We start from the raw sequence: 23,547 nt of genomic DNA, 5'->3' as shown, positions 1-23,547 counted from the left end.
TACATACATCCCTGGCAGCTCTGATGGAAAGCTGCACCTTGGCTGGGTTATCTCAAAAGGACTCAGGAAGCATCCCAGTCAAATCAGCACTCTCCAGGTCTCTGCTTGACCCGCTCACAGATGGAAACAGGTATACCCACATTCACAGCAGTATTATTCACAATGCCCAAACGTCCACCAACAGATGAGTGGATAAACAAAATGTCAAATAGACGTATGATGAGATACGATTCAACCTTTAAAAGGAAGGAAATTCTGGCACGTGCTACAACATGGATTAACTTTGGAAACATTATGCTCAGTAAAATAAATCAGTCACCAAAGGACACACACTGCATGATTCCCCTTATGTGAGGGGCACAGGTGACTAGGATAGGTGACTTCAGAGAGACAGAAAGTAGAATAGAGAAAGTAGAACAGGTACCAAGGCTGAAGGGAGGCAGGAACAGGGAATTATTGTTTAATAGGTTTAGAGTTTCTGTTTGGGATGAGAGAAAAATTCTGGAAATGCATAGTGGCGACAGCGGCTCAACACTGTGACTGTCCTTAGTAACACTGAATTATACACTCTAAAATGGTTAAAGTAGTAAAATTTTAAGTTACCTATATTTTTAAAAGTTTAAAAATTAAATGCAGGCTACATGTAGCGGCTCATGCCTGTAACCCCAGCACTTTAGGAGGCCAAGGTGGGTAGATCACCTGAGGTCAGGAGTTCGAGACCAGCCCGGCCAACATGCTGAAACCCTGTCTCTATGAAAAATACAAAAAATAGCTGGGTGTGGTGGTGGGTGCCTGTAATCCCAGTTATTTGGGAAGGTGAGGCAGGAGAATGACTTGAACCTGGGAGATGGAGGTTGCAGTGAGCCAAGATTTCACCACTGCACTCCAGCCTAGACAGCAGAGAGAGAGTCCGTCTCAAAAAAAAAAAAAAAAAAAAAAAAAAAAAAAAAAAAAAATTAAATGTGCTCTATAGTGTGGCTTAACAAAAAGGGTGAGCGGTGGGGAATAACAGCGCCTGGCTGTACCTTTCTCTGAAAAGATGAGGATTCATAATACTTCACACAAGTGCTTGATGTACCAAGAGCAGCACCTCATTCCCTGACGGCTGACACCTCCACAGAGGTCTAACATCTCTGGACACACAGCGATCCGAGCACCCACTGAAAGGTGCCACATAAATTTAAACATCCCCTTCATCCTGGCTGTTCCCTCCACCCACAAAGCCCATCTCGGCAGGCAGGCAGGCAGGCAGGCAGGCAGTTTTCTTTACAAGGCCGCGGCAGCCAGGCCCATTCTTGGTAGGCGTAAACTGCCATCCTGCTATAAATCCTTTCCCACAAAGCACTGGAGACTGGTCCTCTCACTGTGCCAAGAAGTCTTTCTCTGACCATCTGTAATCCATTCAAAGGCAACCGGCAGGAAATGGCGGCAAGGAAAACCCCTGCAAAATGCAACTGGTGGGACCACCTCTCCTCCTGCTAGTGGCCAGCGACAGGAAGTCGGCCTTTCTTGGGACACAGAACATCTGTGGGAGTTCTGGAAGCTGCTGGGTGTCTGTCAGGGGCTGAACAGTCTCAAGACTGATGCTCACAAAATTTGGTAAGAAAAGCATGCTGTATTGGGTTTTAAAAATAGCTCTGGGAAAAAAAAAAAAAAAAAGGCATTTGAAAAACCAAAACAAACCCCAGACTCTAAGAGAGAGAGAAAAAACCAATCCCAAAACACAAAAACCCCATCATATGATAACTAACCTAAAAATTGCTTTCTTCTGATTTCTATGGACAATTAGACCACAATTTCAAGTAGTTCAAATCCTTCTTAGTGAGGTTCCCCCTCCAATCCGGTATTGTCAGCTGCTGCTGCTTAATAGTGACAGCTTCATTTTTGGCACTAAAAGCTGAAGTCCTCAATGCTTTGCAGTGGTAAGCTGGGGCTGGCTTGTAAAGGCTCACGGGAGCTGATTGTTAAATTTTCAGGAATGCGATGAGCCAATTATGAAATTATTAAAAGTTATATGACATAAGCTTACAACTGAATATAAAACTCAACACTTCCAATTTATCTTGCTACATTTCACTTATTACCTATGCTTTGAGTATAGGTTGGCGACTTTTTCTTTTTTTCTTTTTCCAGAGAGAGTCTTGCCCTGTTGCCAGGCTGGAGAGCAATGGCACAATCTCAGCTCACTGCAACCTCTGCCTCCCAGGTTCAAACGATTCTACTGCCTTAGCCTCCTGAGTAGCTGGGATTACAGGCGCCCGCCACCATGCACAGCTAATTTTTGTATTTTTAGTAGAGATGGGGTTTCAGCATGTTGGCCAGGCTGGTCTCAAACTCCTGACCTCGTGATTTGCCCACCTCAGCCTCCCAAAGTGCTGAGATTACAGGCATGAGCCACCGCGCCCGGCCTGAGTTGGCAATTTTTTCTATGAAAAACCGGATAGTAAAAATTGTAGGCTTTGTCTCAACTACTCCATGGAGCCACTGCAGTGCAAAAGCTAGCAAAGACAATACATAAAAGAATGAGTGTGGCTGTGTTCCAATAAAACTTTATTTATAAAAGCAGGCAGCTGGCTACATTTTACCCATGAGCCACAGGTTGCTTAATTCTGTTCTCAAAGTCATTTCTATCTCATGTTGGATATCTGTATGGTGGATATCTTACATAACAGCGTGCTGACGCATATCGCTTCCCAACTCTCAGTTCAGTGATATCACATTGACAGCTTGAAATGCAGTGGTAGGAGAGTTTACACCATGGAAATCATCACATACTACAAAATCAGGGTGTGATTTATTATTTTTTTGGTTATCAGGATTTGCCAAAGTGATGAAGAAAATTTTAATGATGTAGGTCAAATTAAAAGAACAGTCAACCCTCTAAATCTGTGAGTTCCACATCTGCAGTTCAACTTAACTACAGATCAAAAATATGTGGAACACCAACAAAAAGATGCCTGAGTCTGTACTGAACGTGTACAGGCTTTCCCCCCATATCATTATCCCCTAAACAATTCAGAATGGCAACTATTTACACAGGACTTACATTGAATTCGGTATTACAAGTAAACTAGAGATTACTGAGAGGACTGTATAGGTATATGTAAATGCTACACCACTTCATGTAAGGGATAAGAATCCAAGGATTTGGGGTCTGGGAACCAATCTCCCTTGGCTATCGAGGGACAGCTGTATATCATGTCTATAGCTATGGGTGACTAGCACAAAACAATGAGGACATATTCTTTTAGTACCTGAAAACCATGATTCAGTTCAGCAAGGAAGTCACGTCACTAACAATCGTAAAGTTCTAATGCATATCTTTGTTCTTTCACTTTCAACTTACTGACTTAAATAAAAGTATCAACTAACACTTATGTGGGGTTTACATTTGTTTGTCAATGAAAACCTTAGGAAAGTCAGGGGATGTAAGAATTTGGCAAAAGTCAACCAATGCATCTGTTGAGGATCTACTGGCTATATGAAATTTACAGTAAAGAATTTAGGCTGGGCGTAGTGGCTGGTGTCTGTAATCCCATCACTTTGGGAGGCTGAGGTGGGTAGATCACTTGAGGTCAGGAGTTCAAGACCAGCCTGGCAAACATGGTGAAACCCCGTTTCTACTAAAAACACAAAAATTAACCAGATGTGGTGGTGCAGGCCTATAATCCCGGCTACTCAGGAGGCTGAGCAGGAGAATCACTGGAACTCGGGAGGCAGAGGCTGTGGTGACAGATCATGCCATTGCACTCCAGCCTGGGCAACAAGAGTGACAGACAGTCTCAAAAAAAAAAAGAATTTAAATATTTTATTCTGTATAAATTATATGCCAAACAGCTTTTTCTATCAGTAAAATGTATAATAAACATATATATGCATATGCATTAACTTTTTTAGACAGCAGATTGTTAAACATTTACTAGCACAACACTGATTCTAATAGAAAAGAATTTACAAATTAATGGGTCAGTAAGAAAACTCTACTCCAAAAAAGATAGCATGGAGTTGGGCACTGAGTGTGTCTACAGCTGGAATAAATTATGAACTGTTTCTCTTTGGTATTAATGGAGTTTCATCATAACTTCTTTTTCCAAAAGCAGCTTCTCAAGGAACTCAGAGCCCTCAAAGCCTTTGCTTAAGCTCTTCCTTCCCTGTACAATGCCCTGAATGTCCAAATCGTAGCCGCTGTGCTGCCTCTGCACAAGGCATCCATCCATTCATTCATTCTTTCATTTATTTTTCAAACATTAACTTGACTCCGACTTAAATACCCTTTACTGTACTCCAAGTAAAACCACAAACCAAACAGCCTCTACCTTTAAGTCAAAGGTCTCAGACCCAGGTTAAAGGTCTTGCTGACCATGGAATGAAATATCTTCCTTCCCTGGGTTCCAAGGCATTCGAGTCGCATTTCCTTTTCTAGGCAGCATCTGAGTTCCCAGGTGCTGCGAAGTGAGTTCCTAGAGGGCAGGGCCACTGTCCCGCCTTTCTATCCCACAGAGAGTCCAGCCCAGGGCCTTCCACATCCTGGACAACCCGTCACTTTCTACTCAGTCAGCAACCGTCAGGAAGCACAGCCCTAGCTTCTGACTTGCAGAGCATCACTCATCATGATTTGCAATTTAACTTCAGTGGTTCACCAGACCCAGGCAAAATGCTGTGCTCCCTCTGAAAGGCAGGAGAAAGATTATTTTAAGTATAATTGTCTCCTTCCTTCCCCAGGTTAAAGCAGAGGGTCACCTGACTGTGTGGGATAAGATTTCTCAATGTTTTTTCAACTCATGCTCTACCAACCAAGATTGGATCACACTTTTACTTCCTGAGGTTTGCACTACAAAGCTAAGTATCTCTTTCTAAGATTTCCCATTGATTGTGGTTTTCACGCTATACACACATCTTCTTGAAATTCTAGGGTACCCTGTCCTCAACATTGTCCCTCCTAAGCTAAAGAATCATAGGCCATCATCTTCACCTCCAAGATTAGGGTTCAATGAAAAAAAAGAAAAAAGAAATCACAGGCTGGTGCAGTGCTCATGCCTGTAATCCCAGCACTTTGGGAGGCTGAGGCAGGAGGATTGCTTAGGCCCATGAGTTGGAGACCACCCTGGGCAACATAGCAAGACTCTGTCTCTATGAAAAATAAAAAATTAGTGTGGTGTGGGGGTGTGTGCCTGAGTCCCAGTTACTCGGGAGGCTGAGGTGGGAGCATCACTTGAATCCAGGAGGTTGAGGCTGTAGTGAACTATGATCATGCTACTATATTTCAGCCTACGCGACAGAATGAAACCCTATCTCTAAAACAATAAAAAGAAAAATAAAAGAATCATGAATGTTCAACTTCTTAGTTTGAGCACTGATAATTAAAGAGAAAAACTTAACTCTGCCCTTTTGGAGGAATGTAATAGCTCATCCCCTGTTGATGAGAAAGATGTCTTCGATATTGAAGAACGTCAACCAATAAAAGCCGATCAGAATGACACAAATTGAAAATGACCATCCTACAATCCCCAAAGAAATAACTGATCCAGGCAAGGGTGATCAATGGATGCCTAGAGGAGTCCACAAAATTTCCTGTTGGGGAACAGGATATTCACTTGGTGCCAAAGCGTTACTCACAGAATGACATGCTAATTGCAGAAGAAAAATACAACTTTTGCAATGGACAGAAAAAGTCACCACCTTACCAAGTAATCCATATCTAATAACAGGGCACCCTGACATTTTGTAACCCCTGGATGAGATGCTTAAAGTATTCAGAATCACCTGGGACACATTCTTGCCAAAATGTTGAGTCTGAATCAAATGATGCTTAAGCTCGAACTTCCAGAATGGGGGAAAACAAGGAATAGCAAAAACAAGACAGGACACCACAAGGAAGTGATCAGACAGACCAGAACATAAAGCATTTTCAATGGCAATGTTTTCTATATTTATATATAAAAATATGTATATATATGTACATGGAAATACGTATGTATACATATATTCACACACACATGGGGGGGGCACTGTTCTAGATTAAAAACTACTGAAGAGATATAACAACTAAATGCAATACATGAACCATAACAGGATCTAGTTTGAAAAATGCAGTTATAAGCTTTTGGGGGTGGGGACATGGCAGGTGAGTTTTGAATGAGAACTAGGTATTAGATACAAGTATGGAATTACCGTAAGTTTTCTAAGTGTGATACCGGTATTATGATTAGGTCAGAGAATGCTTTAATTTTAGGAGATGAGATGCATGCTAAAGTATTTAGAGGTGTCCTGCTGTCTGTGACTTACCAAATAGTTCTGCAAAAACATACATACATATTTACATATGATGAGGCTCTGAGAAGTTAAGCGAACCGCTCAAGGTGGCACAATCAAGATGTGAAAAAATGATGAATATTTAAAAGGGAAGTGTCTTCCTGTTTACAACTTATTTTCAAATGCTACAGAAATATAAATATATACACACATACATATACATAGACACAGTCACATAAACAACACTTGGGTCAACAATGGGCCACATATACAGTGGTCCCATAAGAGTATATAATACCACATTTTTACTGCATCTTTTCTATGTTTCGATCTGTTTAGAGACACGAGAGCTTACCACTGTATTACAATAATTACCTACAGTATTCAGTACAGCAACAAGCTGTGCACATGTGTAGCCCAGGAGCAATAGGTTATACCAACAGGAATATCAGAGTGAACTTACACAAACCTGGATGGCACAGCCTACTGCATACTGAGGAATTCACTGAATGACACATCTCTCAGAACATATCCCCATCATTAAGGAAGGCATGACTGCATATTCCTCATAAGACACATATACAGATATATCTTTATATATAAATATATACATATAAGAAGACAAAATGGGAATTAACAATTAATTCTACAGGTGATCATGGTACCATTATTTCAACCTTCTTATACATGTGAAAAATTTTAGCACTGACCTGCAAGGGCGAAGAAGAAAGAATGCTGCAGGGCGGGGGTTACTGCCGAATACTAAATGAAAAACTTGAGGTGCTCAAAGATGTCTGTGACTCCGTGCCCCATGGTAGCACTTTCCCATGGAATTCTCTCTGCTGACCTAGGACGTTCGAGCTAATGCGCAAAGGTGAGCTGGGTTTTGCATTGTAGCTCCAGCTATCCTCTTGGACAGAAACTTCAGGAGTCTTGCCAGTTCTTAGAATCTCAACAACTTCAAAATGTCAGATGGTGAATCCAAAACCTCACCAGCCATCTCCAGACTGAGTTTTAAAAAGGAAAATACAAACGGGAACTGTTGTTTCATGGGTATGACGTTTCAATTTTGGAAGATGAAAAGAGTCCTGAAGATTGGCTGCATGACCACATGAGTGTCCTTAACATAACTGAACTTTACACTTAAAAATGGTGAATACAGTCAATTTTGTTATTTGTATTTTACCACAATTTTCTTAAAAAGGAAGAAAGAAAGAAAGAAAGAAAGAAAGAAAAAGACAGTACAGGTATTTCAAGACAGGTGCCTGAAAAACAAGATGCTTAGTCGAACTATAATACTTTGCTGGTTCAAAGATAACTTAGGAAAGAAAAGGCGATAATAGGATCGCTCTTCCTCCATCCTGCCTCCAGAAGATTCGAATGCAGCTATGATGACAAGACACATGTAGACCATGGGAAGAGTCTGTAGCAGTGCAGGGTGGTGTGAGGTTTAGGGGTAAAGCACATGTTGGCATGGCCAGCATGCGCAGGGTGCAGAGGACATCCAGGTGGGGTGGCCCAGGCGACGGCAGGGAGGCTTCCTTAGAAAGTATGGCTGGCCCTGAGGAAGGGGGGCCAGGGGTTAGGAGAAGTGGGGAAGGGGAAGACGGTAGATGAAGAGAGCAGGCAGAGGCAGAGAGGGGGACAAGGAAAAGACTCCACTTGTCCAAAGTGCTGCTGCAAAGGGCAGGCTACCTGTCTGGATGGGAAGGGACTGAGGACTTTAAATGTTGCTTTAACTGAGGTCGATGAGGAAGTGCTGAGAGGTTTACACTTGAGGAACAAACTGATAAATGTGAATTTTCCGAAGATTAATTTTTGAAGTGGTACGCAGGGAAGACAGAGACAGGAAGACCAATTAAACAGCAATTACAAAAATCTAGGTAGGCTATGAGGCAGGTGAGCTGGGGTGGAGGAGCGGAGAGAGACAGAGAGGTGCACGGAATTGCTGAGACGGGAGGGGAGGAGGGAGGGAGGGAGGAGAGCAGGGGTGGGTCTTTCTAAAGAAAGTGATGGGGAAAACACACAGGCTTGGCTTGCACTTGGGCTTAGGGGCGTCTGAGATGTACAAGGACATCTGTGAGGGGCTGTCTAGCATGGCACCTGGGGGTGAGATGAGCACTGGGTGGAGGAGAGGTCAGGGACCACCTGGGGTGTGAACAGGAGCCAGGGTCCAGAGCAAACACAGAGCACACTGAGGGCACAGCCTGGTCTCAGAGGGAGGAGCTGGCAGAAAGGGCACAAAAGCGGGTGCCATGAAAACTCCCGTGAAGCAAATATGATTTTCAAAAACCTCTAGGGTTGTCTACTATTTAAAGAAATCCCCAATAACTCCATTTGGAAAGCAAATAAGCCCCTGCTCTGTTTTAACCTGGATTGTGTACCGGGTTTGTGTTCTGCCGTTAAGTCTTTTGTCTCAGCCACTGAAAGTGGCAGGACTCATATGAGTCCCTAATTCTCTCTGGGTCCTGCCCTGCTTCTGCAAAAGATGAGGAGGAAGGACACAGAGACTGAGGGAGTAACTCAAGGGAACAGAAGCCTGAAGTCCGGGGACTCAGCTAACAGGGCTGTTGTACATGGGTCGGCCAAAGAGAGTCAACCTTAACCAAATGTGACCAGTGTTGGTGGGCGTGGTGGCTGACTCTGTGATCCCAGCACTGTGGGAGGCCGAATGGGAGAACCGCTGGAGCCCAGGAATTCGAGACCAGCCTAGGTAATATACAGAGATCTCCATCTCTACAAACAGTAGAAAAAATTAGCCAGGAATGGTGGCGTGCACCTGTGGTCCAGCTACTTGGGAGGGAGGCCGAGGTGAGAGGATCGCTTCAGCCTGGGAGGTCAAGGCTGCAGTGAACTGTGATTGCACCACTGAACTCCAGCCTGGGCGACAGAGCTACTGCCCCTCCCCACCCCAAAATGTGACCAGCTCCTCTTTTCCAATGGATCACCCTCTTCCTGCCAGTCTGAGTGGGATTCTGTCCCATGAAGTGTAAAAGGTGCTTGAACCCATAAGCTCCTGGTCGTTTTGATTCAGAAGAATCAAACCACCAGCTGGTAGACGGGGTCTGGGGTCCATCGAAGGTCACTTGGAACCCCACACAGAGGTGACTAAGCAGGAGAGGGGACGGCACTGAGGAGGAAAGGACTGTCAAGGACTCCCCTGGTCTCTAAAACCACCGAGGGAGAGACGGGGGTGGGGGGTGACACCAGCTTCTCTGGGATAAGCAGGGCAATCACTACAAAATGCTTAGGTGCCCCAGTTAATGGAGAATGGGTGAAATCCAAAGTCATGGGAAGTAAATGTTGCCCCATCATCCTGTCCTCATGTGGGAGATGCATTCTGTGCCTTTCCCAGCTACTTCAATCCAAAGAATCCTCTTTGTCACTGCCCTCTCAAAGCTAGTGACAACTAGGGCATCACTGTTGCTGAAGAAGGCAAAGGACTTTCACACCCACTTAGCGAGGATATCACCATCAAAAGGACACCTCTAGTGTGGTGGTATTGAAAAGCTATCTCCGCTCCCTCATCCTAGGGAATGCGCCCTTCATGAAATCACTAACAATCCCAATGCCACGAGGGAAACTGAACAGCAGCCCCAATGCCACGAGGGAAACTGAACGGCAGCCTAGAAGATGTTCAAAAGGAGGAAAAAAGAGAGAAATCATCACTGCAGACAGATGCCCCTGGAGTTGCTTGGCAACCATCTTTGCTAACACCTTCTCCCAAAAAGGAACAGAGTTTGCATTAGTTCCTGTGATTTCCCTGAGGCCAGGGCTCTGACCACAGAGGCCCCAGAGCTGGGGCCTTGGGATGAGAGAGTGTTTCCCTGATGGGGAAACCCAGGGCCCTCTCAGCAGGCCACCAGCTTACACAGGCAAGGGGGAAGGAAAGGTAGTCCGTCCTTCTTGGGCAAGGATGGTGAGAGGATGAGTCAAGCCAGGTGCCCAGGTGCAACGCTTACGGAGCACTCACTCTGCACTTGCCCACGTGAGCCCCTCCCTAAACATGTGTCCTGGGTGCTTGCTTGCTTCCCCTTAGTCCTAACCCTGCTCCTAGGATGACAGACATCAGGACACAGTGCTTAGAGTTCAGCCTTTGGAATCAGCCCGCCTTGGCGTTCAAGGCAGCCCTACTATTTCCCAGCGATGTCGCCTTGGGTAAATCACTTAACCTCTCTGAGACTCAGCTTCCCAATTTTGGAAATAGGGCTGATAACAGGATTTGCCTCATAGGGTGGTCATGAGGATTACATGCAAGCATGCACATTTAGCCCTGTGCCTGGCACCTACTTAATGCCCAATAAAAGAAAACTAGGATTGTAACTTAAAAAAACAAAACAAAACATAAGTTGGGTTGTGTTTAACCCAATAGGTACCAGAAAAATAAATGTAAAAGAAACCCACAAAAAACTCCAAAAGCAAACACTTAAGCAGCTCCTTAGAACCCCTGAAACTGGACCTAAAGAATCACAATCTCTGCGGGTGGTCCTGGTATCTTTGCTTTAAAAAACTTCCCAAGGGATTTTCAAGGTAGGCAGGGTTGAGAGCCACTTCTCTCAACCAATAATAGCAGTTCTCAAAGTCAAGAAAACATCAGAGCCACCTGCAGAGCCTGTTTAAAATGCACGTTCCAAGTCAGGTGCGGTGGCTCATGCCTGTCATCCTAGAACTTTGAGAGGCTGAGGTGGATCACTTGAGCTCAGGCATTTCAGACCAGCCTAGGGAACACAGCAAGACCTTGTCTCAACTAAAAGTCAAAAAAATTAGGCAGGCATGGCAGCACATGCCTGTAGTCCCAACTACCTGGGAGGCTGAGGTAGAAGGATGGCTTGAGCCCTGGAGATGGAGGCTGCAGTGAGCTTGATCACGACGCTGCACTCCAGCCTGGGTGAGAGAGAGAGACACTCTCTCAAAAAAATAAATTTTTTTAAAAAAGCACATTCCTGGTTCCTGCGCTTCCCTCCTGGTTGCTTTGTTTCCGTAAGACCGCAGCCTGGGGCTGGGGCTGTGAAGTACCTATGGGACGACACAGCAGGGTCTCCAGAATGAACACACTTTGTAAAACACTGAAACAGATTCACTCTTGAAACTAACAGTACAGGGACACCAGTCCAATCCTTTTGTCTTTATTCTTGGCAACCTTAAAGAACTGGAGACACACATGTTGACAAAAGATGTCTTGTGAGGCCCGGGCACACCCTTGGAGCAGTAAGGATGCGGTCTGTCCCCTAGAAGTGGCAGCTCTAAGACAAAGGCAAAGACCCAAGTGCCTGCTAAAAACAACGATCCTCACAACAAAGGCTTACATTACTGAGTATCTACTTTATACCAGATAGCATCTCATTTATTTCCACAACAATACTGAGAGGTACTGTTCTTCCTACTCTGGAAAAAAGAAAAGTGGAAATTGAGGCTTAATTTAATACACAGCCAATACATGGTCAAGATTTGAATAATACTCCACTAAGCTCCCAAGCCTGCGATGCCAATGAACCTTTTTGTGTGTGATACAATACTTATAACATAAAATTTACCATTTTAACCTTTTTTTTTTTTTTTTTTTTTTTTTTGAGAAGAGTCTTGCTCTGTTGCCCAGGCTGGAGTGCAGTGACATAATCTTAGCTCACTGCAACCTCTGTCTGTCTCCTGGATTCAAGTGATTGTTCTGCCTCATCCTCCTGAGTAGATGGGGCTACGGGCACATGCCACCATGCCCAGCTAATTATTTTTTTTGTATTTTTAGTAGAGAAGGGGTTTCACAGTGTTGGCCGGAATGATCTCTATCTCCTGACCTTGTGATCCATCCGCCTCAGCCTCCCAAAATGCTGGGATTACAGGTGTGAGCCACCGCGCCTGGCCATTTTAACCATTTATTAAATGTATGGTTAGTTCCGTGACATTAAGTCTATTCACAATGTTGTATAACCATCACCACAGTGCCTCTCCAGAACATTTTCATCTTCCCCAACTGAAACTCTGTATCATGTAAACACTAACTCTCCATTTCCCCTCCTCCGGCCCCTGAATATCCACCATTCCACTCTCTGTTTCTATGAATTTGACTACTCTAGGAACCTCATATAAATGGAATCACACGGTATTTGTCCTTTTGTGGCTCACATACTTTTTAAGAACTGGACCATCACCTTGGTCTGATATAAGCAAACTGGGACCATGCCTCCACCATCTTCCCTACTTCTGGAGTGCTGGACTCATCAGTGGTTAACATCATCGGACTGGATGTCCTGTGTCCCCACCCCACCCCAGGACTCTATGGCCTGTCAATGTCTTGGGGTAAGGTCACATAACTCCCACTCCCCCTACTGTTAAGGGTATCCTTACACCGCTAATGTTCACAGATTGACAATTAGCATCACAGAATCAGGTACACCGATAAGTGCTTCTGTGCTCAAAGAGCCCGTCATTGACTCACTTTTATCTTCTCCACTATGGTGACCTCGTGCCACTTTGTCCTGCCCTAGAGCGTATTTATTTGGTTTCCATTTCTTCTGTAAGTACCTTATCCCTCAAAATTGGCAAGCAGAATTGAGAAACCACAGGTACAAGGATAAAGCATCTCCATAAAAACAGTGCTTTCCCCACAGCAGAGTTCCAGCTTTACTTATAGACGACTAGGGCAGCCAGGTCTAGCCCCTGAATATTCAGATCCTGTGCTGTAGCCTCAGCCCACTTGCAAGAAGGGATTTCCTGAGGTTTCATCATTAGTTCAAGCGCCTCAGGGTCCAAATCCAGGTCCATTTGGCAGTCTGAGCCCTACCACAGAAGAGAGGAAGAGAAAGCCAGCCAAATGGTGTTAGCTGGGAGTATGTCATCAGCAGAACACTCGACTGGGAGTTTTGGGAGAGAGACACACAGAAGTCAGTCCTTGCTGCTCAGTTTCTATAATACTCGGAAAAAGTAGAACCCACAGGCTAAAGCGCTCCCTCTCCATTACAGCTGTGTTTGATTACTGCAATCACGCCGTGATCACTGCCTCCAGATGTGACTAGTGGGCCACCTCAGGGTGTGGGGCCTTAGAGAAGAGGGATTTGACTAGGACAAGGTCTCACTGCGTTGGCTACTAGCATCTTACGTCTACTTCTGAAGGACATCATGAATGAAACAAAATGTCATAAACGAAAGGTTAGCCTGAAGGATATAAACACAATCAACACAGAAAACCTTACAGAAAAAAATCTGCCTAAGTTTTCTAAATCAATTCTGCAGTAGAGGCGACAGGCCCCTGGGAACTGCTGGCTGAAAGCATCAACATGGCCTCCCGCTCTTAACTGGCGCTGTAGACCACCTGGTACACAGGTCAGAAGGCCTCAGGAATCAGACCCTCCCCTGCCCTTTGTACTTCCCCGTTCTAACATGGAAATGGTGACACTGGCCACTTTGCTTTCTGTCACGTGCATCCCCGTTTCAGACATATCCCCTGGGTAATCAAACTGCAGAGACCGTCAGTTGTATTTCCAGTCTGGCTTTAAATATAAATGGAAATCCTTAATGCTTCACTGTGGTGCTTTCGACATCGGGGGCCGCTGTGTAATAAATGCCATCATTACCAGGATTGATGCTTTGGGGTGTCCACCCACAGTGAAGGAGGGTTGGGCCGCCCAGAAGTAGAACCTGCAACCCACTCTTGTGGCCACAGACTGGACTGATCTTGGGAACTGTGGGAGGAGGGTTCCCTGGGGGACCGAGTCTTCTCTCTTTAGAGCCTCCCAAATGTAGCCCAGTGCCAGGGACAGTCACAGTCCAGGTATCTCTGCTGAGTAATCGATAAGGCTGGGCATGGGCTGAAGGCCTAACACATGGACAGATACTGACAGAATATTTCTCTGAGTATCTTAGTCTATTTTTCCTGTGTTCTTACCTCTCTCCAGCCTCACCAGCCACTGATTCTCCATCAGAGTGATGTGTCCCCCAGGGAACATTTGGCAATGGATGGAGACATTTATGGTTGTCCCAACTTGGGGGAGGGGAGGGAGGCACTGCTGGCATCCAGTGGGTGGAGGCGCAGGATGGTGCTCAGCATCCGCCATGCACAGGACAGTGCCCCCAAAAAGAAGCATCCGGCTCAAAACTTCAGTGCTGCTGCCGGTGAGAATCCTTATAGTACTCTCTGCTTTGCTATCTTTACTCTGGCAAAAGGACCTTTTAGTTTCAGAACAGTCTATGTTCTCTGCCATTTGGACCTTTATCCCTGTCATTTCCTCTAACTCTGTCCTGCCCAGCTTCACACATGGGTAACTTCCATGCATCCTCCGGGTTTTAGTTTACATAAAATTTCCTCTGGGAGGCCTGCACTGAGCACCCCTCCCCCCAATCACCCAAAACCCTCCAGCAGCAGCTGAGTTCCCCTTTCAGAGCACTCATCAGGGTCCACCTGTGCTTTTGCCACTAGGCTGGAAGCACCCTGAGGGCAGGCAGGGGTTGTGCTTTTTCACTGCTGTGTCCCTGGCGTCTAGCCCACTGCTGGCACATCAGGAGAGCTCCTTCCAGGTCAAATGCATGACAGAGGCCAAGAAAGCAGTAAAGGGTATTAAAAACTTAGCAAGACACCCAGAGGCTTACGTTGTTACCCTACTATGCAGGCGCCAAAAGAGAACACGGTGATTCCTTATGCACTGATACGGGCAGGTCTCTAAGATAAATGGAAATGGCAAGAGGCCAGCTAATACGATCGCTTTCTATCATTCATGTGAGAACAAGAAGACAAAATGATGTATGTATCTACTTGAATGCACACAGAATATCTTTGGAAGGATAACAAGCAGCCGGGGATGGGGTGGGACTTACTTTCCACTTGGATAGCCTTTTGAATTTTGTAACGTGAACATTATTAAAGAATAATAAGTAGTTTAAAAATGAATGTGTGTGCGTGTGTGTGTGTGTGTTTGTGTGTGTGTCTAACGGTCTACATCTCCTAGCAGTAAAACATTATTCTCATAGAATGACATAGGATGAGACCCTGGTACAGGGTAACTTACAAAGAAGGCAAAATCACATACAGTGTTTCAGTGTGTCCATCCTAGCTTCCTGCTGTGGAAGGAGCCAGAGCCTCATTTCCTCCCCATGGGAACCCAGGCACGAGGCAATAATTGTATGTATAAAGAAGTACTCATTTTAGAAGCTTCGTATTTTCCGAACTAGCTGATCAGGATGTCCTCACTCAGCTGTGCTGTGCTGGCTGTGGTAAGCCCCTGCTCCATCAGTGGGCTGCACCTGGAGAGCATACAGCTCTCCAAGCCTTTCTCCTCTCCTTCTCATCGTTCCTCCTTACCACCTCTAAGCCACTCCATCTCTCCCGTGCTTCCATCCCAAAAGCTGGGCCAGAGAAGAGAGATGATAATGGAACACCAAAGTGAACAAATGTTACTGCTTGTTAGCAAAAGGGGAGGAAGTCAGGCTTAATGAGGAATGAAGCTGAACTTAACGGTAAAAATGAGGTTTATCTGTGTAATCTGTGGACTTCGTGTCTTCCCATCTCCTATTAACATAGATAACAGAGTTGTCTGTATAATGATAAAGGGCAGCCCTCGCAGTTTCCCATAAATCTCCATGGCCGACTGCTGGCTTCCCTGGCTTGGATTCTAAGAATACTTCATTCTTACCAGGTCAGGTGCCACCTTTTTCTCCAATTTGCTCCCATCCAGCCATGACAGCGAGACTCCTAAGCCTGAGCTGAGCGTGCTCCTATGTTCTCTGCACCCGCCTATATTCCAGTCCAATTCCACCAGCATCTCAAAAGAACAGCAAACGCTTGTAGTCACAGCAATAGCTTACTGGCCCCAGCACACTTTTCCAATTAGAAGCTTTCCACCAGTTTATCGATATCACATCAAAACACATGAGAACTTTAAAACGCAGGCGAGTTTTCAAAGTGACAAGTGTATGCTTCCAAGAGACCCAAACAGCAATCTACTGAGGACTATTTTTTCTCGGTGATAAAATAAAACAACTTAATGATCATTTAACAAAATTATTTAGATTTCCCAGACCCTAGAAAGAACTTTGTATAAACTCTTCCTAGCCATAGGCTATGTACAGCCTAAGTATTTTTCACTAACTCTTCACAAAACTTAGCAATGATCACTTAACTGCACTCCATTAAAAACAATGATGTCCAGCTGGGCGCCTTGGCTCACACCTGTAATCCCAACACTTTGGGATGCCGAGGCGAGCAGATCACGAGGTCAGGAGATTGAGACCATCCTGGCTAACACGGTGAAACCCTGTCTCTACTAAAAATACAAAAAATTAGGCAGGTGTGATGGCACATGCCTGTAGACCCAGCTACTCAGGAGGCTGAGGCAGGAGAATCACTTGAACTCAAGAGGCAGAGGTTGCAGTGAGCCAAGATCACGCCACTGCACTCTAGCCTGGGCAACAGTGCGAGACTGTGTCTCAAAAAAGACAGAACAAAACTGATATCCATAGAAATTGTTTCTTTAAAAAATCATTAGCTGCATAAAACTATAATAAAATGATTTACTCTAAAAATAAAGTTTCTGCTAGGTATCTTTTCTTTTCATCACAGATTAGGTTAAAATTCCAATTAGAATAACGTTTTCTAGAGCTAGCTTCATTAATAAATAATAATTTAAAAAGCCAACATTCATTAGGCGCTTACTATATGCTAAGCCCTTTTGTATTATCTCATTTAATCATCACAACAACCCTATTTTTATCTCTGTTTTATAGTTAGGGACATTTATGAGCCATAGTAACCCTATTCCTTATCTATGAATTGGCATTCTTTAAAAAAAAACTTCAGGTGAGGAAAGGGGGACATCTTTTTAAATCACTGAGAGCTTTTCCCTAATTAGCCTGAAAAAAGTCTTCGGATAAATCTACCAAGCTGAAGAGGAAACTATTTGAAAAGGTTACCATAGAAGAATGGCTGTCCTTGAAATTTTCTCTCATAAACACCTTTAGCAGATCAGGCTAAGGTTTCTGAGAGTCCTCCTCTCAGGAAATCTGAATGCCTGACTGATCCAAGCTGACTGGGGTAAAATCATTCCTCACTGGGGAAACACATTGGGTTTTGGACAGAACTCCCCTCTTCTCAGAATGCTGAAGGCCAGGTACCATTCACAAATGACTTGCAGCAGAATATTGCTTGTGTATCAGATGCAGTGATTTTTGCCACCAAGAAGTTATAAATTGAGAAAATAAACTTAGTTATTTTTGAAGTAGTTTAAGATATTTTTAATGTGAGGGCTTGAGGTTTTTTTTTTTTTTTTTTTTTTTTTTAGGTTTCTTTAGAAACAGTTTGCCTGCTGTAACTGCATCTCAGTACAGAAGCTTGGGTTCAGAAGTCTCAAAGGGACCTTAAAGGACATTTAGTCCCACCCCACTTACTTTAAATGTGAGCGAATTGGCCCAGAGAAGGGAAGTGACTTCTAAAGAGCCTAGATCAAAATGTAGAAAGCCAACTCAAAGCGCTCTTCTTCAAGTACACGGGTTGTCCTGGATATAACCCCACCTAAGCATATCTACCCATGGAACTAGCAGTGCCTTCTGAACCCAGGTGATGACCTGACAACATTCAAAAGTATCTGGGGCCAGGCGCAGTGGCTCACGCCTGTAATCCCAGCACTCTGGGAAGCCAAGGCAGGCGGATCACCTGAGGTCTGGAGTTTGAGATCAGCCTGGCCAACATGGTGAAACCCCATCTCTATAAAATACACAGAATTAGCTGGGCGTGGTGGCACATGCCTGTAATCCCAGCTACTTGGGAGGCTGAGGCAGGAGAACGGCTTGAACCCGGGAGGCGGAGGCAGTGAGCCGAGATCATGCCATTGCACTCCAGTCTGGCTGACAACAGTGAAATTCCGTCTCAAAAAAAAAAAAAAAAAAAAAAAAAAAAAGTATTTGGCTAATTCCTCTTGGCTATAATTTAGCTAATTTTAGATGAAATAATAACAATGACGTGAAAACTTTATTACAGACATTTCAAAGTATCCAATTGACATTTTATGCATTAGGGGTGGAGAAAAGAAAGAAATGGAAAGAATTAAAAGGAAGTTTAAAGGAGGAATCGGGAACTATATTATAGTAATCAAGGTATTCAAAAAGGCTGCAAGCCCTTGCTGTGTCTTCTAAAGTTGTGGGCAGATAGAAGCAGAAAGCAAAATAATTCTCATTTCACATTTCCAGCCTAACTTCTCTTCCTGAGTTTAGTCTACTAAAAATATCATATGACACCAATGTTCATAGTGGCATGATTCAAAATGGACAAAAGCTGGAAACAAGCCAAATGTCCACCAACAGATAAGTGGCCAACAAAATGTAGTATATATACACAATGAAATATTATTCAGCCTTAAAAAGGAATGAAGTGCTGGTCCATGCTACATCATGGATGAACTATGGAGACACGCAGAGTGAAATAAACCAGATACAAAAGGACACAGATTGTATGACTCCACTTACATGAGGTATTAGAATGGGCAGCTTTATAAAGACAGAAAGTAGAGCAGTGGTTACAAGGGCTGAGAGGAGTGGGGAATGGGGAGGGATTGTATAATGGGTACAGAGTTTCTGACTGAGATGATGGAAGATTTGGGAAATGCAGAGTGATGACAGCTGTATAACAGTATCAATGTACTTAATGGCACTGAATTATAGACTCGAAATGGTTTAGATGGTAAATTTCATGTTATGTCTACTTTACCACAGGAAAAAAATGATATCAAAATGGGAATCACCTCCCTCTATTTCTCAATTGGAATTTCTAAACTTTATTTTGTTCATTCATTGCCATTAAAGCCCAAATTTCTTCTCAAGACCTGCTGAAAGCCGCCAGTGTTAAGGACAATCTACATACGTTCATATGCACAGGTACACAGCCACACACAGGCTACTTTCTGTCCTGCAATGACCCATCCACAAACATGTATACACCCCAAGACTTTGTTGATTACTCCAACAAGAGGGCCCGTGGCAAGCATTACTGGAGATCCAGGTAACCAAACACCCTGTGTCAGCTCAACCCTTCAATTTCTCACCATGGGGTAATATGTATTCACTATATAGATATTTTATCTACAAAGAAAACTGCATGTCGCCAGGCATAGTGGCTCACACCTGTAATCCCAGCACTTTGGGAGGCCAAGGCAGGCGGATCACCTGAAGCTGGGAGTTTGAGACCAGCCTGATCAACATGGAGAAATCCTGTCTCTACTAAAAATATAAAAAATTAGCAGGGCATGATGGCACATGCCTGTAATCCCAGCTACTCCAGGGACTGAGGCAGGAGAATTGCCTGAACCCGGAAGGCAGAGGTTGTGGTGAGCCGAGATCATGCCATTGCACTCCAGCCTGGGCAACAAGAGTGAAACTCCATCCAAAAAAAAAAAAAAAAGAAAAAGAAAACTATGTGCATGTATACCAGAAAGACCACTGGGATTTGCTCACCCAAGTCTGTTCCACCAGGCCTATGAACAAAGACATTTCAGCCCATATATGGCTATTTTGGTGAAGTTAGCAATTTCAAGTTACACTGAACAGTTGGGTGTCCTTAATGCAAATATGTATAATTAGGAACTACATCTTTGTACAGGACAAAGGACCTAATAAACAGGATTTACCACTTGTGACTTCTGAGGAAAGGAGAGCTTTTCATTTTTTCTTAAAAGAATCCGTTTCTCAGCTGGGCGTGGTGGCTCACACCTGTAATCGCAGCACTGTGGGAGGCCGAGGCAGGCAGATCACAAGGTCAAGAGATTGAGACCATCCTGGCTAAAATGGTGAAACCCTATCTCTACTAAAAATACAAAACTTAGCTTGGCATGATAATAGGCGTCTGTAATCCCAGGTACTCGGGAGGCTGAGGCAGGAGAATCACTTGAACCCAGGAGGCGGAGGCTGCAGTGAGCTGACATCGTGCCACTGCCCTTCAGCCTCTCGACAGAGTAAGACTCTGTCTCAAAAAAAAAAAAAAAAAAAGAATCCATTTCTCATGAGGCAAAGAGAATCTGAGAACAAGAGTCTTTTGAAATAGAAACAGGAACTGGGGGGAAAGGATGTGAGTTTTGTGTGTGATAGTCATAACCTGTCACCCAGACTTGAGAGGTGCCAATCCTGTGCCACACCATGAGCTTTACTCAACTTTAATTTAAAAGATTTCCGCAGCCTCATCATCTTTTGTGGACACGTTGCCAGTAGCCTGATAACTGAGTCTTGCAAACATTTAGAGATCTCAAGAGTTTGTCTGTGAAGAAAAATAAACTCTAGTGATGCTTCCCACTGCCCACACACGGACATTTAACACAAATAAGCTGTCACTTGTAAGAAACCCACTTGACATCAATCCCTCGTGCATCCTGAAGACACATGTCAAGATCACACTAAGATATTTAGAAGCAAACATCTTTAGAATAATGTTTTGTTCCCAAAGTGCTTAATTAGCAGAAACGCTATGCTAGGAAACTGTCCTTGAATATGCATGCATTTTAACCTTCATGTGATTTTTTTCTGAAGCACAAAGTTTCCTCTCAGTGGATGGTCAGGAAATGACTGGCACAGAAAACCAACTAACTGAAGTGTCGATTCACAAAATGAGTTCCATCTTTCCACGAAGGACTGAGCTGCCTTCCAGGGTGATATCCCCTTTTATGAAGGGGACCATTCTTTGGCGTCTAACTGTCTTCTCTCCATTTATTTGGGATGACCAGTGCACCTACGGCCTACTTATGTCTGAATTCTTTCAATATCAACCTCTTCCGTCCCCTTGTGCCATCTTCCCATCCCAATTTCAGCCAATTATGTTTCTAAGACATCAGTTAGTGAATCAATTCAAATGAACCCATCCATTTGCTTAGCAGCAAGTGGCCCCTGGAGTTGCTCCATTTGAAGCCCATAGGCCAGAGTTACATACCACAGGCTTGCAAATGCGAACAGGATATGATTTATTTATGACGACCATATGTGTTTGATGCCCAATTCCAGCAGGTTGTGGCTTCTCTCGCATGTCTTGGTCTGGGATGACCTATCTATTCAGTGTGTCCCATTTCAGGTACTGTATTTCCATGCTGGGAAAAGAGAGGGCGACTAGCGGGGCACTGCACACACAGATGCCCCTAACTCTGCTTGCCACGTGACAATCTGTGACCAAATGCAAAGCGGGCGAAATGTAACCTGCTGCAAGGGTTTGCCGTGTACAATGGTTTTCAGTGGCGAGTGGAGAAGTAGCTGCTGGAATGACTGACCATGTGGGGTTCGTTAAACTGTTGTGCATTCACCCACAAGGAAGGATGGGATGCTGTGAAGGGAGCCCCACTCTTCATTTCAGAGATTTTAAAGCCCCACCATTTGGCAATGATGCTCCCCAGGAGCATGGCAGATATGCATCAGAAGGTTCAAACGTGGACTCCAACTAAAGTGCAGTAAACTTCTGCCTTCAACAGTCTCACCCCCCGTTACCCCCCAGTTGTATTTATACTTTGAAAGAAGTTAACATGAAGCAGTAGTCACCTGGGCGTGCTCAATTTTTGACAAGCCTTAGTCACTCTGTACCCAGCAGAACAATTCACATTATATTCGAAATCCTGTGAAGATTCTGCCACACATGCTAACACTAAAATGCCAGTAGCTCCACTTACCTTCTTTATTAAGCCTCATAACCTCCCTGCTTTTTCCACCCTCTTTTCCAGCCTCTTCTAAATCTACATCTGCAGATGAAAAAGAAAAGGAAAACAGAAAATAAGGAAAAAAGGGGGAAAAAAAGCCAAAGTCAAGGGGGGAGGGAGAGTGTTTATTTGCAAACAGATCGATATAAATACTGTATATGAAATTCTTTCAAAAATTGACAATGCAACATTTTCTCCCAAGTCCGGGTTTTCATCTACCTGGCCCAGATAGGTACCCAAAAAACTATGCAAGCAGCAACAGAGTAGCCTTTTAAACGGACGACACCGTGGGGCTGCGAGCCCACCCCGCGGGCTGCCACGGGGAGCCGGGCACAGACAGACAGACAGACAGCCCTGGCAGCCGGGCCCTCCCTGTGCATTGATGATCTGTCTCTGTGTGTATTTATTTAGAGAGAGAGGGAGAAGCATGGAGGACACCGGGGGCCACTCTCTCTCTCACACACACACTTTTTCCCAGTGGCTCTAGGTGAATGGAAAGGTTACAGGATAATAAAAGGAGGAGGAGGCGGTGGGGTTCTTACTGTCGGAGCAGTGTAATTTGGCGGCGTCGATCCAGGAGGACCAGGGTTTGCCCAGAAACGCCTCCGGACTGGGCACTTTGCGATCCAGTGTCGCCATTGCTCTTCCTTCTTGTTGCTTTTTCCCTGTTCCTTCGGCAGCAGCAGCCGAGAGACACGGGATTCGAGAACGCTCCGACGTCATCTTCGGAACGTTCCGACATTGAGTGTTCTGAAAGGGGGAGGGAGGGAGGAAGGGCGGGATGGGAGGAGGGCGGCGGAGGAGGAGGGGAGAGGGAGCGGAGGAGGGGCGGGCGCTCTGGCTCCCGGAGCCGGCTCGGCGGGGCTCGCGCGCCCGCGGCCGCCAGGGGCAGCAGAGAGGCGCCTGCAGTCCGCGCCCGCCCGCCGGGGGCCGCCCGCCTGCCTGCCGGGGAGGGGCCGCGCGGCCCGGCGAGCGCCGCGTGCCGGAGAGCCGAGGCTGCAGCGCGCTCGGCAGCCGGGATGCGGCGTCGGCGCCGCCCGAGCCGGGGCGCAGGGGTCGGGCGTGCGGAGAGAGGCCCGACTCGGGGCCGAAGGAAGGGTGGTCTTTCCCGCAGAGTTTCCGCTGGCGGACCGAAAGTTTTTGCAGGCAGCTCTTGCTTCCAGCTTGTGCCTCTCTCCCCGAGTGCCTGTCGCCCACCGCCAGGCGCCCCCGCGGGGGTCCCGACGGCTTGGTGGGGAGGAGCCGAGAGGGGTTGCGCCCCCCACCACCACTCGGAGCCACGGAAGGGACCTTGGTGACCTCGCCTCCCGGCCCTCACCCCCGTCACCCCCTTTCCTGGAGGACTTTGGGCCGTGGAGATTCTGCAGTTGCTCTGGGAGCTGAAACCAGTGGGTAGATGTGGTTCTGAAACGCAGGTGAGTTTGGGGCGCGAGGAGCTCCCTTTCCATCTCAGGCTGAGGGTCGTGCAAAACTCAAAACTCTGGGCTCCCGAACCCCCAGGTTCCCTGCGCGGTGCATGTCTTCGGCTCTTAGAGAACCACTGCATGGACTTTGCTCCAGGGTCAGCAGAGCAGGAGGGCGAATTCACGGCTCTGGGAGGATGGTGCTAGCGGGCCTAGCCCCTGAGCCATTTCCGGCGCTCCCTGCGGTGAGA

The 23,547-nt window shown here is 45.5% G+C and overlaps 1 protein-coding gene and 1 long non-coding RNA gene across 15 annotated transcripts in view; one reads left to right on the top strand and one right to left on the bottom strand.

Annotated features, from left to right (window-relative positions):
• Window positions 1–22,669, bottom strand: part of ATXN7L1 (ataxin 7 like 1) — a 274,608-nt gene extending 251,939 nt beyond the window's left edge. For all 12 annotated transcript variants that reach the window (XM_010344377.3, XM_010344400.3, XM_010344406.3 and 9 more), the window contains exons 1-2: window positions 22,436–22,669; window positions 21,867–21,935 (exon numbers count right to left, since the gene is read on the bottom strand). In XM_010344377.3, the coding sequence (XP_010342679.1) occupies window positions 21,867–21,935; window positions 22,436–22,616 (250 nt within the window). In that variant the 5' untranslated portion in view covers window positions 22,617–22,669. The remainder of the gene's footprint in view (window positions 1–21,866; window positions 21,936–22,435) is intronic.
• Window positions 22,670–22,858: 189 nt separating this feature from the next.
• LOC141580070 (uncharacterized) overlaps window positions 22,859–23,547 on the top strand; it is a 67,533-nt gene continuing 66,844 nt past the window's right edge. For all 3 annotated transcript variants that reach the window (XR_012512066.1, XR_012512067.1, XR_012512065.1), the window contains exon 1: window positions 22,859–23,308. This is a non-coding gene — a long non-coding RNA (uncharacterized LOC141580070). The remainder of the gene's footprint in view (window positions 23,309–23,547) is intronic.

The sequence above is a fragment of the Saimiri boliviensis genome, chromosome 10, assembly GCF_048565385.1.
Source record: "Saimiri boliviensis isolate mSaiBol1 chromosome 10, mSaiBol1.pri, whole genome shotgun sequence".
NCBI classification, from domain to species: Eukaryota; Metazoa; Chordata; class Mammalia; order Primates; family Cebidae; genus Saimiri; species Saimiri boliviensis.
The sequence above is the reverse complement of the archived record's forward strand: the minus strand, read 5'-3'. Positions and strand labels throughout refer to the sequence as shown.